This window comes from Sturnira hondurensis, unplaced genomic scaffold, assembly GCF_014824575.4.
Source record: "Sturnira hondurensis isolate 20B ecotype Veracruz unplaced genomic scaffold, ASM1482457v3 Scaffold0018805, whole genome shotgun sequence".
NCBI lineage: Eukaryota > Metazoa > Chordata > Mammalia > Chiroptera > Phyllostomidae > Sturnira > Sturnira hondurensis.
This window is the reverse complement of record NW_028091436.1, coordinates 2058783-2076298: the sequence shown is the minus strand read 5'-3', so window position 1 is coordinate 2076298 and position 17516 is coordinate 2058783. Positions and strand designations below refer to the sequence as shown.

Sequence of the window (17516 nt, the reverse complement as noted above, 5' to 3'; positions counted from 1 at the left end):
CCCCCAGCGCAGGCCCCGCCCCCAGCGCTATGCGCTGCGCGGAGGCCCCGCCCGGAGATAGGCCCCGCCCCGGAAGGGGCCTGCCCCCCCCCGCCCCCCCAATCCGAGCGGGGCACACACGCCGGCTCTGGAGTCTCTCCGAAGAGGGAAGTGCATCTTGGTATGTGTTCTATAGTTTTGCAGTGTTAACACGCTTTTCGTTTCATGAAATGCTTGTTTTTAAAAAAAATTCCATATATGGTCAATCTCCCTTTCTCTTCTGCCCTCCGGGTTACGAAACGGGAAACCTCGTTCCTGCGGCGGGAGCTCAGGGGTTGGCACCGTCGGGCGGGGCGCGGGGGACGCGCAGACCCTCCGCGCTCCGCGCTCCGTCCGGCCTCCACCCTGAGCTCCCGCAGCAGGGCCCGGACCGTCACACGGGCTGGAGTGGCGGGGAGGAACAGAGTGCCACGGGGACGCGAGGTCTTCCTCGTTAACGTTGCTGGAGGAAGGGGGCCTTTGTCCGTGGCTGTCGGGGGAACCGTTTCTGGAGTTGGGGTTCTCCTTGTTCAGCGTTACCTTCCCCCTGGGGACGCCGGTGGCCTCGCCCGGTCATGCCCGCTGGGCCTCCCGTGGGGCTGCGCGCGCCGGGAGAACCTTCTGCACTGCAGAAAGGGGACGCGGTGACCTGGGGGCACCACCGCCCGCCTCTGTCCCCACGGGCTCTCGCTGTCCCTTACTTCTGGGTGCTCAGCCCGTGACACGCCCGGGACACCTCAGAACAATGGCTGGAAGTCTCCCCGAATGGTAACAAGCACGAGTTCATCGAGATTTCGGGGTGCAAGACCAATATACGAAAACCAACCGTATTTCTACTCACTAATAGACAATAAAATCTGAAACCTGAAAAACAATGCCGTTTAGCACTGTTGAAAATGAAATACCTAGGTTTAAATCTAGCAAACCATTATATACAGGATCTTTGAGCTAAAAAGATGGGAACACTGATAAAACTTCGGGGTAATCCTAATAAAAATCCCAGCAGGTTTTTCTGTAGATGGCAACCAGCTCCTTGTAAAATTCACAGGGCCGGGCAAAGGGGCTGGAAGAACCATGGCAGTAGTGAGACGGCCGGATGTCAAACTCGCTGGGAAGCGCCAGAGCAACACTAGACGTGCAGACACGCAGCCGCAAAGAGACCCGCACACCGAAGCTTTGCCGAAGGTGCAGGAAAGACTCACAGGCCACACGCCTGACAAAGGACTTGTGTCCCCACACAGAAAGGCACTCTCAGAACCAAACAAGGGAGAAACACAGAGGCGGGCGGTCTGAGCTCAGTCAGAAGGACGCACGCAGGGAGGGCGAGCACACGGGGGAAGCCGCGCACACACATCTCAGGTCCCGAGAAACGCACACTGAAGCGCCAACCGCTGCGCACTGGGGGGAGCGGCTCGGTTTAAACACACGAGAAAAACTGGTACCTGGGTACCTGGTGCTGGCCCGGATGCAAACAGCCAGAATCCTGGGCAGTTTCTTCTAAAATTAAATACATACCTACCTACCTTATGACCAAGCAATCGAGGGATTTACCAACAAAAATGAAAAGACATTCACACAAAAATCATCACGTGAATGTTTACAGCAGCTTTATTCAGTTGCCGGAACAATGGGAATACCCACGTCCTTCAGCCTGTGGGGAGACGGACCCATCTGTCCGTCTGTGCCGTGGGGAGCTGCCCAGCAATGCAAGGGACAGGCTGCAACCGCAGGTCCCAGGCATGTGCTTTGGTAAAAGAAGCCAGGCCCAAGGCCCCCTGTTGTACGGCTCCGTTCCCACCACACTCTTGAGAAGATACGACCAGAAGCGGGAACCCACCCACCGCTGGGGGAAGGGAGGGCGGGCTGACTGTAGCGGGGGGCCTGACAGTATTTGGGGGTGACTCAAACTGTGGTGACTGGTCTGCACATTTGTCCAACTCCAGAGAAGCGCACACCACGAAGAGTGGATGATATCAGACACACAATTTTAAACACTGCCCGGGATGCAGAAAGATGGGAACCTACCTGCAGCACACTGCCGTCGCAGGAGCGACCCGCGCCGCACGGGAACTGCAGGGCAGGAAGGGGCGGCCGCAGGAGCCTTCTGGGCTGTTCTGAGCAGAGGCCGACAGACCTCTCTGGCCGGCAGTCGTTTCCCAAAGAGGTGCCAAGCGGTTCTGCGACCACCGTCTACGTGACTGAGAGTGAACAAACCAGTCAATGCAGATGATGAGAGCCAAGTGTCTTGCGGTTGCCTGTAAGAGTTGGCCAGCAGGGACGGGTGCTGCTGTGCCTCGCTGCGGGGGCAGAGAGAGGCAGGCAGAGTGCATGTAGCGCCCAGGGCACCCCACGCCTCCCCAAACATCTCTACTCAAAGGCACCAGCGGCAGCGGCCATGAGCACAGCCAGCACCTGACTCTGGTTTCCAAATGGCTCTCCCCCAACGTGGGCACTCGGGCTCCTTGGAGAAAGTGGGCTCCAGGGCAGGGCAGAGAGACAGGCGCCTGGAGCACCCTGTGCTCAGAAGTAGACGCAAAAATGGGTCTTCCCACACAGCAGCAGTGGAAGAAGGGCAGGCAGGAGCAGGTGGAGTCCCAGGCCGGTCCGACGCCCAGGCGGGCGAGGACGCCCCAGTGCTGGGTCACAGCCCTGAGGTGCAACGTGCATCCGTGATAACATGAACGACTGAGCAGACAGCACACAGACGGTCCTGGCTGGCCCACGGGAAAGGCGTGAGAAACAGAAAACCACCACGAGACCCTACGTGCCCACGCTGGTGGGCAAAAACGGGAGACGTCTAACATTTGCATAGTTTCCAAGTACTTCCCCCAGATGGTAACTTGAAAAGGGAAAAACTAAGTTCACATCAAAGAAAGCCAGCAGACCCCACCGTAATCAAGGAGTCAGGGTCAATGGCAATGCAGACAGACACCGTCGCCCTGGACATGACACAGAAGGGCCACCTTCCCCACAATGCGTAACCTCATGAGAACACATCAGGCAAACACAAACTGCGGGCGTCCCCAAAACTGCATGGGTGTGCCCGAGGTCGCTCGTGACGAGTTTCCAGGAGAAGCCTCGACTTGTACCTGGGTGCAGATGCAGGCCTGGAACGGGGGCTCCTGCTTGGTGGCTGCCGTGCACCGGTCATCAAAGGCGGGTCCTGTCCTCAGGACTTACTTCCAGCACCTCCGGAGCCCCCACCCTGTCCTCCGGGGCTGGCTGGGCTCCTTCTGTCACAGCCACCAGACAACCACGTCTGCTCTAGCAACTGCCTCACACCAGCAGGCTGGGCGTGGCTGCTGACCCACCCACAGTGTGAGAGTGCACAGGGCTCGGACGAGGGGTCCCCACGAAAACTAACGCACCCCGGGAAGGAGGGGGCGGTGAGTCAGGACCGTGCTCAACCGCAGGGCCAAAGTGTGCAAAACAGGAGCACGAGGGACCCCAGGTGCCGCCACGCCTGCCATTCCAAACCCGACTCAGAGGTGCCCTCCATGCCAGGGTGACACACGGGCTGGGACACCAGGAAGAGCAGGGTGAGGCGGGCGGGACCTTCCTGAGGTGCCTTTTAGCCTGGACACCAGGTGACACAGTGATTCTGGGAGGGGCCCGGGCCGACGCGCCCTCGGGGCTGCTTCTTTTCCCAGGCACTTCCTTCAGGGATCAAAACCAGCTGGCTACTTTACCTCACGTTCTGGGCTCTATCTAGCATACCAAAATTAGCTTTAGAATATTCACTAAACATTTTAAATAGGCATTTAAAGGAAATAATGCCTGGCTGGTGTGGTTCAGTGGATTGGGCGTAGGCCTGTGAACCAGAGCGTCACGGTTCAATTCCCAGTTGGGGCACATGCCTGGGTTGCAGGCCAGTTTCCGGTGGGGGACACACGGGAGGCAGCCATGCATTGATGTTTCTCTCCTCCCCTTCCCCTCTAAAGATAAATAAATAAAATCTTTTTAAAAAAGAAAAGAAAATATTTACTAGACTCTAAACTATCAAGTTTTCTATTATTTGCTAAACCCTAAGATCAGTGGAATCTAAGTGGTGGGTTAAGAGTGTTCTCAGTAAAACTCAACTTTTTTTTAAAAAAAGATTTTATTTATTTACCTTTAGAGAGGGAGGGAAGGAGGGAAGGAGAGAAGGAGAGAAATATCAATGTATGGTTGCTTCTCGTGAGTCCCCTGCTGGGAACTGGCCTGCAACCCAGGCATGTGCCCTGACTGGGAATCGAACCTTGATCCTTTGGTTCGCAGGCCTGCACTCGATCCACTGAGCCACACCAGCGGAGCTGTAAAACTCAACTTTACAGGCTGAGACCTGTCACTGAAAAAAATGTGGGGAAGAGGGAGGGAGGAGAAAAGCACCTACACAATGCAAAGCAAGGGGCTCACAGCCGCCCCCGACACTGCGGGCTGACATAGGGTGGGGAGGACGTGAGCCCGGGAGCCTCTTCCGTACTGCGTCCCGCGGTGTCTGGCCTGCAAACCATCAAGCGTCCACCGTGGGGGCTCCCCACACCACCCGCTTCCATCGTGGGGTTGAACACAAACCTCATGCCCTCCCACAGGCAGGTCCAGCATCCCCAACGGGTTCAAGGAGGAAATGCAGAGTCTATGGTTTATCTTAAAAGAAGGAGCAACTCCCAGGAGTTTTATTGTGTGGCCAGCAGAACAGGAAAGTGGGCGGGAGTCCCCCCAGCGGGGCCGGCCAGGGCAGCCGTCTGCCCCGCAGCCCTGCATTTCCGTGCGTTTCCTCGGCACCGTGCGTGTTCTGTAAGGGCACAGTCCTCAGGTAAATAAATACGTGGTCGTCTCTTAAGCCCCTACCCATGCTCCTTTAAATAGAAAAAAGTGCTAAATGTCTCTGTGTGGCCTATGTCGCCACGGCTGTCCCACCCACGGTTCCGGAAGCAGCCTGCAACCCGAAGGTCCGGGAGCCGCTGCGGAGCACCGGCACGCTGTCGGAGGCGCCTACTGATACTGCCGGTAGTCTCCGAAAGGCGAGGCGGGTAGCGGGGCCGGAGGGAGCTGGGAGGGGTCTTCAGCAAACTGAGGGCCTGCAGTTAGAAGAAAAGAACTTCAGAGACCACTTGAACGTTGTGTAATCAAGGACGTTGTGTAATCAATCTCTGTAGAAAGCACAGCAACCAACCCAGTGGAAGCGCCGTGTCCACTGGAGCTGGGGCCTGGACTCCCTCACAAACCTGCCGAACCCCCACGAGGCGCCTCCACCTCGGTGTGTGCGGGGCTTCCCCGGTGCGCCAGAGTCAAGGCTCTGACGTGGTAAACACAAGTTAGCAAGTGGGCAGCATAACCGAGTCAGACCTCCAGAGTGACAGCTGGCGGGGACAGGTGTGTGGGGGCCCCCAACCACCCCACGGCACCGACAAGCAGGGTGGCTGAGACTTGCCCAAAAGACACAGACTCTACTGAGGCGCCCTGGGGAAACCAAATCTAACTGGGAGCTATGATCTACTCCCAGCTCCATGCGAAACTTTCCCAAGCCCCGAAATAATTTTCGGCACGTCTCAGTACTCTGCACACTGCCGTCCGTGGGGGCCAGGTCTAGGTTTAGCTGCTATACTCCCGCCCCCGCCGTGCGGACGCCCTCACTGAGACCATCGAGGCACCCACAGCTACAAGGAGCTGCCCGGGGCGCACTGACCCTCATTCCACAGCAACACAAGGACAGCTCGGCACCAAAGGGACTTGTCCCAGTTCCCCAGTAAGAGGGACCATGAGCATCAGAAGCCCTGTCCCTGAGGACCCGAAGTGACCCTCCCAAACAGGAGTCTCTTCCCACCACCCTTTCAAGCAAGGGACAGTCACATAACCCGTCTCGCCCTTAACGTGGTGGCCTGTCCTCCCGGCAGGAGGTGCGTCCCCCTTCACCCCGGTGCAGGAGGCCCGAACAGGCCCGGCCTGCATGTGGACAGCGGCCACTTGCGGACTGACCACCATTCCTGTGTCCATCTTCGAGGCCCTTCCTCAAACACCCCTGAAATGAGCAGCAGCCTCTCTGAGTGAGTGAACGAGCGAGCAAGCGGATGGAGCGCGTTCTCCTCACGCCCAGCAGGCCGCAGGAGCAGACAGACTCACCATTGGGAAACTGCGCAGAGGCGAATCTCGTCAACAAGATGCCAGCCCCTTCGATTAGAGCCAGGAGGACGCCACCCATCGCAGCCGACCCGACCATGGCCACCGGTCCATCTGGGTGCAGTGACGACAGAGAGCGCGTTGGCAGAAATCGGGTTCAACACGACACGCAGCAGAGGAAAGCGCTGCCCATGTGCCTACAACCGTCACCCCCCGAAACCTTCCTCCTCACTGGCTGAGACTGGGGTCCACAGACCCAAGGCGGCACACGGCCCATTCACAGCCACGGGGCTACGCTGGCACAGCCCTGCCCGCCCACGCCTGCACGCTCAGTGGCTGCTCTCCCGCTGTGACAGCCGAGCCAAGGAGCTGCGACAGGGACCTCGTGACCCACAAGCCCAACACCTTCACTGCCTGGCTCTTCACAAAGCGTGTGCCACTCCCGGCCTCCACTGCCCGCCCAGAGGAGTCCTGGGCAGCCCTCTGTCCCAAAGACCCAGAAGGTGGTTCTATGTGCTTTATCCATGCCCCCCACCCTCCCCCCACCGGGACAGGCATGACGACTAATCCCAGAGGCCCAGGAGCAGGGGCGCACAGCAAGCCTGCAAGAGGCGCGGGAACCCGGGACCTGCAGGCTCTCAGCCACGGTGGCGCCCAGGTTAGAGGCCCGGCACTCACCCCCGTGCACCCAGCAGACCCTCCTGCTCCGCCCCGTCACCACGTGCGCCCCAGGAGCCTACAAGCTAAGACAGAGGAGGGTCCCCGTGGGCCCAGTGTCAGCGCTCACTTCTGGCAGCCAGGACGGCTCCAGTGAGAGCCCCACTGGTGATGGAGTTCCAGGGGTCCTCCTTCCCTCGAACTTGAACCAGGCTGCAGTCGATCATGGAGAACAGGCCTCCCCAGATGGCAAAGCTCCCTGTTTTATTTAAAGACAAAACAGGTTTTAGTTTTTCATCTTACACTTAAAACGTTGCCATAAACAATAAGCTTAAATAACACTCCCTATGTTCTTAAAACTCTCCCCCCAAACCCACGCATGCGCGCAATCTGGACGTGCACAGAGCTCGGGAGACTCCCCTTGCCGACGAGCCAGGACATGCCGCTGGAGAGGTCCGAGCTGATGCCAATGGCAGGCCTCTGCTGGCAGTGTGGCAGACACAGCCGGAGCCACTCCTGGCCCTGCTCCCTAACAGCTCTGCCCGCCTCCCCCTCCCCCGTCCTTCGCTGAGTGTCCCTGAGCACCTGGCCCACGAGAACCACCATCAGGGACACGAGAGGCCCAGCCCTCTTGGGGCTGGCCAGTGCACGCCAGCGGGCGTGGGATGGTGCAGCCGGAGTGCCGGAGCCTCGCAGCGACAGAGACCACCATTCGTTCTCCTTCCCACCCTGTGCTCCTCAAACGTGAAACCAAAACAAGCCTGTATCAGGCCCCTCCGCTCCCAGGGCAGACTCTCCTGAAATGCCTCTGGGCTTCCCTGCCCCTAACCTCCTCACCCGAGTGCGGGCCGCACCACAGGCAGCGCGCTCGCCCTCGCCGAGGCTACAGACGGCAGAGACATGGCACCGGGGCCCTGCCGCGCCCTCCCCCACCCTGGGGACCGCACAGCCGTGGCGTCCAGGGCGGCAGGGGCTGGGCTCCGCCACAGGTCTGCAGCGGGTCACCAGCGGGGCCCTTTCCAGGTCTCCAGTGCCAGCTGGGCCTGGGCGCTGCCACTGGAAGTGCAGCGGAAGCCCCTCATTGGGCACCACCGGCTACGTGAAGGTGAACGCGTTCTTCCTTCTAACTCGGCAGTCTGTGCCCGGCTGAGTGGTGATGCCTGGGCACAGGACAGCCACATCCCTAGCCACTCACACAAGACACTCCCACCCCGGGGACAGTGGCCAGAGCAAGCTATGGCCATGGCTGGGCATGGAGCCCCCAGTCCAAGCGGGGTGGGGGAGAGTCCACAGACAGCCTGGCAGGGGCGTCGGTGTGTCCAGGTGGAGGAATGGCTGGCCTGTGGGCCAGGGCCCAAGGAGGGACTCACGGGAAGGGAGATGACAGGGAAGCCTGTGTGAGCTCATGGCTCCCAGCACACATGGGCCAGAGATTCAGAAACACGGGCACAGTAGGTGTGTTCACGCAAGTGGTGAGCGTGTGTTCGGAGACAGACCCAACCACTCCAAGCTCTAGTACAACGAGGCCTGGAAAAACAGCGCCAAGGCCACGACACACTCAGGCCCTGAACACCCGCCTGCAGAGGGAGGAACCAGGTCCTGGAGGAAGGGGTGGGACTGACCGCTGGCGTGGGAAGGGTCAGCACAGGGCACGCCTGGAGCACCACGTCCCAACATGCAAGGAAGCACCTGTCAGCTACGGCCACGGCTCTGGCAGGCTGCCTGCCCCTGGACCCTGACTGGAGGGCCCGGTGAGCACCTGCGGCACCACACTGAACATGCCGCCCCAGCCCCGTAAAGTCAGGCTCCAGGGAGACTGAAGTCCCTCAGAAGGTGCATCCCGTGGACTCGAAGCAGACCTGTGTGACCTCTGCGCATGCGAGGGGCTCGGGGCCTGGCGCGTACTGACATTTAACACCGCTTACTGGCCTGCTGAATGGAGGGAGATTAACCACTACTTCCTCTCCAGTGTGCACAACTGTCACAGGAGAAGGACAGGGAAATGGTGCCATCGCCGCAACCCTTGGGCCCCAGTTTCCTCATGTGCAAAATGGGGCGACAGCGCCCCCTTGGGGGCAGCGCCGTGGGACGCCCAGAGCAGCACGGCAGGCACACCACTGGCACGCAGTCAAGGGAGGCATCAGCCGCTGCCTTTGAAAGGACGTTTTAAAAACAAAGAGAAGACCACTCTTTCTGACACACAGTTTCTAAGAAACGGCGGGAGGCGGTGGTCCTCCTCCAGCTTGACTGTGTCTCTGTAAATAGATAAAACCTCCCAGCTTCTAAATGAGCAACTGGAAACCTGCAGAGCCCTGCAGTGTCCAGCAGCCCTGGGGAGGAGCCCGACCGGTCAGGTGACGTCTCTCACGAAACCCCGCCCTCACCACACACCCTCTTCAGCCTTGACCCCCGGCAGCTGTCACTCCTACCAGGCACAGACCTGCCCCAAAGCCCACCGCTGCCCTCTGGATAGGAGTGGGGAACGAAGCACACCACTGAGCATGTCGGGGGCAGAGACAAGACTTTCAACCGGATGCGACGAGTCCAGTTAGTTTCGGATAAGCCACAAGCCCAGAGATGTTCACTTGTGACAAACTGTTAAGCAAACGAACGCCAGGAGCTGGCGTAATCTGAGAGAGAGGGAAGCGGAGCCCCTGTTCAAAGGAACAGGAAGCGCGTCTGCAGCACCCACCTCCTAACTGCGGGGCGCGGGTCCTCACTGCTGTCAGGCTCCCTCGCAGCCTGTGGTTTATGCCCTGTAAAAAAGCAAGCAGAAATGCATCACCAGCTCCATCGCTTCCCACCCACTGACTGACCGCGGGACCTGAGAGAACCTAGGCTTCCCGGGCTGAGAACGCAAGACGCCCACTCACCACTGGAGAGTTGCGAAAGCCTTTGATGGCTTGGAAAACTCCACCCCCGATGGTGCCCATGGTGAAGGCTCCGCCACAGTCGTCCACGATGCGCCAGGGGCTACGAGCAGGGAAGAGAGAGAAACAGACCTTATTTCTCCTTCGTAAACCACAAACCCTGCTAGGACCAGGACGGGCCCAACACACTCCCGCAGGGTCCCGTGCAAGGGGCAAACACGTGGCCCAGGACTGGCAGGCAAAGCTGTGGGGCTCCGCCCACATCCACGTGCGTCCAGTCCCAGTCACGGAGCCCCGGGGGACAGAACCAGCTCTGACTCCGTCCTGGGCACACTGGCTCCCCTCCACAGCACCCAGGGGGTGCACCGCAGGCAGGGCACGCGTGGAGAGAACAAGCAAGTCTGGGAAGTCACACAGTCACCACACGTGTCTCCCCATGTCCCAGGGATCAAGGTGAGCTTTCTGGCTGCAGGAATGTTAAAGCTGAAGACCCAGCAGGTGCCAAGGAAGGCCAACCTGCAGATTTCTTGGGGTTTGAAATCCTTTCAGGGTTGATTAAATTCAAGTCAACATTCAGAACTTCAGTCTGTATCAGGTCCATTTCACACACTTGCTACTCTTAATGTCCAGGGACTTGAGATTAAACCTGCACCCCGCTTCCACAGGCAGCGCCCTGACTTACGCGACACGCCAAAACCCAGTCCACGGACCAGAAGGCCAGCACTAGCAGTCTAAGAATCTGGTCTATAAAAACGTCTGAACACTTACATTCATTTCCAATCTATTCTTTGAAAAGATTTTATTTACTTTATTTTTAGAGAGGGGGGAGAGAGGGAGAAACATCAATGTGTGGTTGCTCTCATGCGCCCCCTACTGGGGACCTGGCCCACAACGCAGGCAGGTGCCCTGACTGGGAATCAAACCAGCAACCCTTTGGTTTGCAGGCCTGCGCTCAATCCACTGAGCCACACCAGCTGGGGCTATTTTCAATCCATTTCAAATGCAAGATTTTTCTTTCATCTAGTGTCAAGGGTTGAATGCTATAATGAACAAAGGGTGAGCTACCTGCTCAGGTAAACATGTGAATTTGGTGTATTCAGGCTGCTGGAGAATTTGAATAACGAGTAGTTTCTGATTTTGCTAGACATAGAAACCTTGCTGTCAAAACACGGTGTCCTTTTCTGGTACAACACAGCTCAGGACCTCACTCAGAAGGACAGTGACAGGCAACAGGGCTGGCCTCTGGGGTCCTGAGGGCACAAGCGGCCCCGCCCAGGCCCCCTCCCAAGGACCTGCTGATCGGAGTCCACAGGCGACCCAATTGCACTTTAAGAGTTTGAAAACTGTGCAACTTCTCTTAAACGGTGGAGACATTGCTAGGGAGAAAAGAGCAAGGACAAAACGAGTCCGTGGCTCCCTGAGTGCTGGTCTTGTCATGCGCCGGGGCTGCAATGAATGAGCATCTTAATCTCCGGGAGGAGCAACAGGCTTCCGACCAGAGCGCGGCCGGAGCGCGCATTCCAGGAAAGGACATCTAACACAAGGCAAGATGAACTGTCCCTGACCAGAGAGCAGCCACATCTACACGCTCCTGTCGGGCGTCTGACGGCTACACGAAACGGTAAAGAACGGAGTGGGAACGCCAGACATGCACAGCTCACAGAGAGCCGAAACAGTGACAAGGTCACTGGTTATCATTTAACAAGCACCAACTGTTTTAGGTGCCTCGTACCGCAAATAAAGCCTAATATTTTCAAGAAAGCCAGGTTATTCCCCCACAGAATATCTAATCTTTTAACTTTGCAAGAGCATCTGTCTCCTCTTCGTTTTACAGACAAAGGCTCAGAGGTTCAGTAACTTGCTTGCTCCAGAAGTACCAGAGAAGCACCTTCAGCACAAAGGCAGTGCTACTGAGGCCCTGGATCCCTCCTGTACAGTACCGTACAGACTGGGGGTTTTGAAAATGATAAAGGAAAGTACTCAGGATGTTAAGTCCATATGAGGTCATTAGAAGGGCCGGAGGGAAGGAAAGCAATTGGGAAGCTGCTCTAGGAGGCACTGGGGACCCCAGAGAAGATCCGGCAACAGGAACTGAAAGGCGGAGGTTTTGGAGAACGGTTCTGACTACCCAGGACGGGGTGGGCAGTGGGGGGAGCAGCAGGGGTGCACTGGGGGCCTGGACAGAGAACGCCCCACCAGACGGGGCCGCGCCAAAGACCAGAGTGTGGCTGCCGACTGCAGGGCTGACCGGACACTGGCTGTACTGCTTCACGGCCAGTGCACCAGGAGAGCAAAGGGGCACCTAATGAATCGGATAAACACTCTTCACGCCCAGGACATCTTTCTTTTTGTATTTACCGGGATGACACTGGTTAACAAAATCATCCAGGGTTCAGGTCCTGTAACACATCATCTGTACACTGTGCTGTGTGTTCACCACCCCAGGTCAAATCTCCTTCCATCACCATTTATCCCCCCTTTACCCTCTTCTTCCTCCCCCACCCCCCTTTCCCTCTGCTCATCACCAAGCTGTTGTGTGTCGGTGAGATTTTTAACTTGGCTTAATCCCTTCGCCCTTTTCACCCAGACCCCAACCCCCTCCTCTCTGAGAGCTCTCTGTCTGTTCTCTGTATCTATGAGTCTGTTTTTGTAACATCTTTAATTCACAAAAGTGGGACGAGTTACCCTCCTGCTAACCTGTACATGTCTAACGGCAACTGGTGAGCACTCTCCAGGAGGGGGGGGGCAATTACCCCGGAGAAGGGAATTTTATAAAGAGCTAGGAGGTACTGAAACAGGTAGCTTGCACCCCATTTCTGGGGCAGGGGCTAAGCACAACTGGAAAATACCTTGGTTTCTGCTGACACAATAAAAGAGGTGATTAGCCCAAATAGCGGGGTCTGATTTTTTTGGCTGATGACCCCAGAACCCTTAGAGTCGGGCCACCTGGGACTTCCGACAGCAACCCTGCCCTTTACAAAGGACTGTCTGTGTGCCTGACTCATTCGTGTTTCTATTGCTTGAACCCGACGAAATGCTGCGCCCAGAGCCCTCACTCAGTAAATGCTCCACGAACGAACGATCCGACTCCTATTCGCGGCTCCGGAGAGCACATTCTCCGGACAGCTTCTGCCCCCTTTCTCCCCAGAATTCCGAGCACGAAAACGAGGCTCCTGCTTACCGCAGCTTCCCCAGACCCTTCAGGTACAATCTATGCCGGCTCGTTAGAGACGCTCCGCCCTGCGGACGCGCATCACTACACGAACGCCGCGGAAAAGGCACCCGCGAGGCCTGGCTGCCCCTCCTTGACGCGGGCAGCGGAGGCAATGACTGACTCGCACAAGGTCGGGGGTGCGGGCCGGCGTGGGGGCAGGTCCGAGGCTACTTCAAGCCCAAGCCCGGACCTCTCACCATCTACCACAAGGTCACAGGGGGTTGGGTGCTGGAAGCCCGGGCCAGGGAACCGAACGGCCGCTGAAGCCCGCACCGCCCACGGTCACCGCGCCCGCCTCGACGACCTCGGAGCCTGGAGACCGAGGAGAGCGAGGGCAGACGGGCAGGAGCAGGGAAAAGAAGCCTCTCACACTCACCAGGGCTCCCGCGCGTACTCCTCCATCTTGACTCTTGCGCCTGAGACGCCGGGGCAGTGGGGCGGGACCTGACCCGGATGTGGAAGTAACCTAAGAGGAGGGCGATAATGTCTGTGGGGATTGGCTCGCCGCTTCCGCCCACAGCCAATGGAAGCCCGACAGAGTTGGGTTGGTCTCGCCCGGGTCCTCCGGAGGATGCGTCCGACAGGGCTCAAAGCTGCCGGCGGCGAGGGGTTCCCGTCCCTTTCACCGAGGCGTGGTGCTCCCAGAGGGTCCTAGTGTCGTCCCGCTAGGGTTCCCAAATTCCCCAGACACATTCCTTTTCCTTAGTAGTTTGGGTTATTAATTGACGCCGCCCACTTCGACCTGACTGAGAAGCTCTCAGCGACGACACGTGGCCCTTGGGTCCCGGTGCTTGAAACGTGGGGGGGGGGGGGGGAGGTCCCACACGGGACCTCGTCCGACGCGGGCGAGGTGCCGGGGACGGGACGGGCAGCGACCGCAGCCTCCCTCTGTCCCCGGAGGGTCTGAGCCGCTCCGATCCGGGCCGCCCTTAGGAAATGGACATCCGCCCAAGTTCTCCTGGACCAGCTCCTGCGGGAGTCGTCCGCCAGGTGTAACTGCTGCTCCCCGCGCACTTCTCTGTTGATGGGGTGGACAGAAACGGGCTCCCAGCGCCCTGCGTGGTGCTCCTACCATGAAGCAGCTAGCAAACGGGAAGTGTTACGAGAAACTCATCGGGAAGGGGGAACGCATTTGCAGTACTGTTTGTGCTATTGATATCGTGGGTTCCGTCATCCTCCCATGAGGCCTCCATCAATGTTGCTTTAGAGGAATGTGCGAGAAAAGCAACCGTGACTGACTAGAGGGCTAGGAATCTTTCTTCCCACCTTCGGAGGAGGGGGTGTGGGCGTTTTGGACTCCCCCTCCTCTGGACATTGTTCTACCCTGGAGGTCCCGTGACCCAAGGGCGCTGGGGGCGCAGAGAGCTCCATCCCAGCGGGTCACAGGCCATGACTGTGGCTCCAAACTCCCAGTCCCACCTGGCCCTCTTCCCCCAACTGTCGTGGACAAGTAAGGTGCACCCCACAGCCAGCTCTAGGGCCTGGGGCTCCACCGTGTGTAGGGGGCTGTTTGCTGGGCAGGGGGTTCCAGCAGGGGTGGCGTGGGGAGCAGTCTCTCTCTTCTGCCCCCTCCACTTCCCTTTTTAGCTCTTTTGTTCTTTGGCCAGGTCTCCGTGTCAGAGCTTCTCTGCCCGTGTCCACTCTTCCAGGAGGCCGGGCAGGCAGCGACTCTGTGCAGAGAAACTCGCCCCCCCCCAGAAGGGAACCAGAGGGGTGCCATTCCCAGAGCACAGGGTGTGCCCGGTGCTGTGCTCCACACTAGGCACGTGCTGCCCCCTCGTCCACTCAGTGCCTCCACACCCCTGGGCCGTCGGTCCTTTTCTCCTCTGGGTGGGAATGCGACATATCCTCACTGCCTGTTACCGAAGACACAGAGAGGCTCCCTATAGGGCTTAAGGTCACACACCTCAAGTCCGAGTCCTTGTCATTTGACTCCAGAGCCTGTGGCCTCATCTGCCACCCCATGTTCCTGAAAATGTGACTTTTCCTGGGGGCATTTAGCCCAAGTGAGAACCGTCCTCAGCAGTAGTTCCTCACAGGCGCTGTGCTCTGGCTGGAGCTTGGGGTCTCGCCCCCGCCTTTGTCCCCCCTCTTTGTCCCCCCGCCCCTCCAGCACAACAGCACCAGCTTCTCTGTGGAGCAGGCCATGCCAGCAACTCCTGCCCCCAACATGCACTTGTTGCAGGTGGAAGTGGAGTCTGAGCTCGGATGACCTTTGCCCCTCACTGCAGGGGCTGGGGGTGGGGGGTGGGCGTACTCCTGGGCTCTGGGCTCCCGCACTGTCCTTCCCCGCTGTGGCGCCTTCGGAGGGAAGACGTGGAGAGCCCGTGAGCTGTGGCGGGGGCCCTGGGGCTCAAAGGAGGGAAAGCTTCACACTGGGTCAAACCAGAAGGGCCCGCTGCTTGGAGCTGCGGGGTCTGCAGCAGAGGAGTCGCCGGGGCTGATGTGCAGAACGTGGTGGGGAGGCCTGAGTCCCACCCTTTCAGCCTAGGAGCTGTGGGCCTGTCTGTGAGGGCAGCCCTGGGGTGGGGACTGCTGAGGCCAGAGGCAACAAGGGACACCACACGGTGCCGAGGCTGCGGGGTGGGGGGACTTAGGAAGAGTCAGGCCCTGACTCCTCTTCAGGAGGAGTGAACATTTTTGCCAAAAATCCTGAGAAGGAAGAGTCCTTGGATGCTGTGTGGGGCGGGGGGGACTGTTCTCAGCTGAGAGGGAACTAGAGGTTGGATGGGGTGGTCCCTGGAGCCAGGGATCCAGAAAGCAATGCCTCTTGTAGGAAGCTCCTCTGGGCAGGAGGGAGCCTGAGGAAGGGCAGGAGCAGGGATTCGGGGAGCAGCAGGGGTGCGGGATGCAGGGGATGCCCTGCGCCCAGTGTATGGAAGCCCCCTGCAGGCCAGCTCCCCGCAGAACTGGTGTGTCCCCCACTGGGCTCTTACCAGGTGCCTCTAGCCCTCCTGCCTCACTTGGACTTCAGTGTAATTATTTTTTAGCCCACAAATTACACATTTAAAACACAATAACCAGCCCTGATCAGTGTGGCTCGGTGGGTTGGAGGTAATCCAACAAAATGAAAGGTCACTGGTTCAATTCCCAGTCACAGCACAAGCCTGAGCTTTTCCCCGGTTCAGGCACATAACAAGAGGCAATCGATGTGTCCCTGCCTTGCTTTCTCCCTTCCTTCCCCTCTCTCTCTAAACATAAATAAATACAACCTTTAAAATTAAATAAATAAGAGACAATGACCACCTCATCATTATTTTTGTATCTGTCTCCCCATAGTGCAGGCAGGGGACTGTGTACCCACAGCAGTCTCTGAATCAACGCCGCACGCGTGAGCGAGAACCTAGCTGTGTGTGTGCGTGTGCGCGGAGGGCAGTGGCAGCTGGAGGACAGGAGGGGAAAGTTGAGGAAGGAGGAGGGGCAGGGAGAAGAGCCGGTCAAGAGCAGACGGGGACAATCAGAATAATGGCCGAGGGTTACCGAGTGTTTACCGACGTCAGGTATAACTACGAGGAGTTCCGTGGGGATGTTCAAATTGAATGTTCGTCCCAGTTGAGCCAGGATGGTACACTCGCTGTTCACACTTTACAGCCCGTGAAGCCGGGTCACAGAGGAGACGGTGCCTGGCCCAGAGTCTCGAGCAAGGCTGGTGAGTAGCAAGAGGAGGAGCCGCCTCGGTCTGCCGGCCTGGAGAGCCCAAGCAATTGCTCTCTGTCGGGCAAGATCGGTGTGTGGGATCACTGCAGTCCACCGTGCAACATTGTAACAACATGGTAACTCGGTGTTTGTCTATGCTGACTGGCGTTCACCATCCATCACTCAAAGGTGGGTCCTGCCACCTGTTCCTCCCTCCCCACAGCCTCCCCCGCCCACCGCCTGTTCTCCGAATCCACACGCTGGTCAGATTCCACATGTGCATTCCCACACGCCTGTCTCCAGGAGAACCCATCTGCTTGCCAGCCTCCCCTGCGGTTTCCACGCAGACTTTCAGGTTTCGATGACCTTTGTGAAGTTATTGGTTGATTAAGTGTCCCCAGTGTTCACAGGGAAGCACCGAGAAGGCCGAGCCACGCTGACTTTCTGATTTGGTGGCAGCCCTGGCTGCCACCACAGGACTGCAGCTCAGCAATTCACACTTCCGGGCTCACGACCCAGGATGCACCAAGCCCTCCTCCCAGATTCCTCCCAGATCTCCCTGCCTCGTCTCCCAGCTGCAGGCCCACCTGCCAGCGCCCTCCTCGCTCAGCCTCCCCCTGGAGCTGGCCTGTGGGCATGAAACACATGGCCAAATTTTCTCCCAGATGATCCCTGGACTCGGCAAGTACTGATCAAGTGACTGCCTCTGGCTTGGGATGGAAAGATGCCAGGAAAGATCGAAGCATCTACCCTGATGGGTTACACCAGGGCTCCTCGAGACGGCGCGGTGGCAGGCGGGAGGGGCAGGATATTGAATGTCTGGTGCCTGCGCCGCGGCGTGATGGGCCAGCGGTGGAAGGCTCTTGTTTGACACACGCCCAAGCCGTTGGGACAGACAGCTCCCCGCAGCCTAGAGTCATGTTTCCCTGAAGGCACGGGAATCGTGCTCTGGACTTGGATGCCCGTGGCCGCCTGCTGGCTCCCACTCTGTGCTCAGCACTCTCCACCCATTGCTGGAAGAC

General features: G+C 58.5%; 1 protein-coding gene across 1 annotated transcript; it reads right to left on the bottom strand.

The window, feature by feature from the left end:
- Positions 1-4642: 4642 nt before the first annotated feature.
- On the bottom strand, positions 4643-13332 carry TIMM17A (translocase of inner mitochondrial membrane 17A). Its single transcript, XM_037070481.1, has 6 exons — positions 13235-13332; positions 9648-9747; positions 9467-9530; positions 6905-7033; positions 6121-6231; positions 4643-5078 (listed from the first exon to the last, which is right to left on the bottom strand). Exons 1-6 carry the CDS (start codon positions 13258-13260, stop codon positions 4993-4995), a joined length of 516 nt encoding a protein of 171 aa, XP_036926376.1. The 5' UTR covers positions 13261-13332; the 3' UTR covers positions 4643-4992.
- Positions 13333-17516: the final 4184 nt, after the last annotated feature.

Bases quoted from the DNA above. Each gene is read 5' to 3' on its own strand.
- TIMM17A (XM_037070481.1), bottom strand. From the start codon at position 13,260: ATGGAGGAGTACGCGCGGGAGCCCTG. The intron at 6,232-6,904 runs GTGAGCGCTGAC...CACTGCACCCAG, and splicing joins AGCCGTCCTGGCTGCCAGAA to ATGGACCGGTGGCCATGGTC. The intron at 5,079-6,120 runs GTGAGTCTGTCT...TTCTAACTGCAG, and splicing joins CTCTGCGCAGTTTCCCAATG to GCCCTCAGTTTGCTGAAGAC.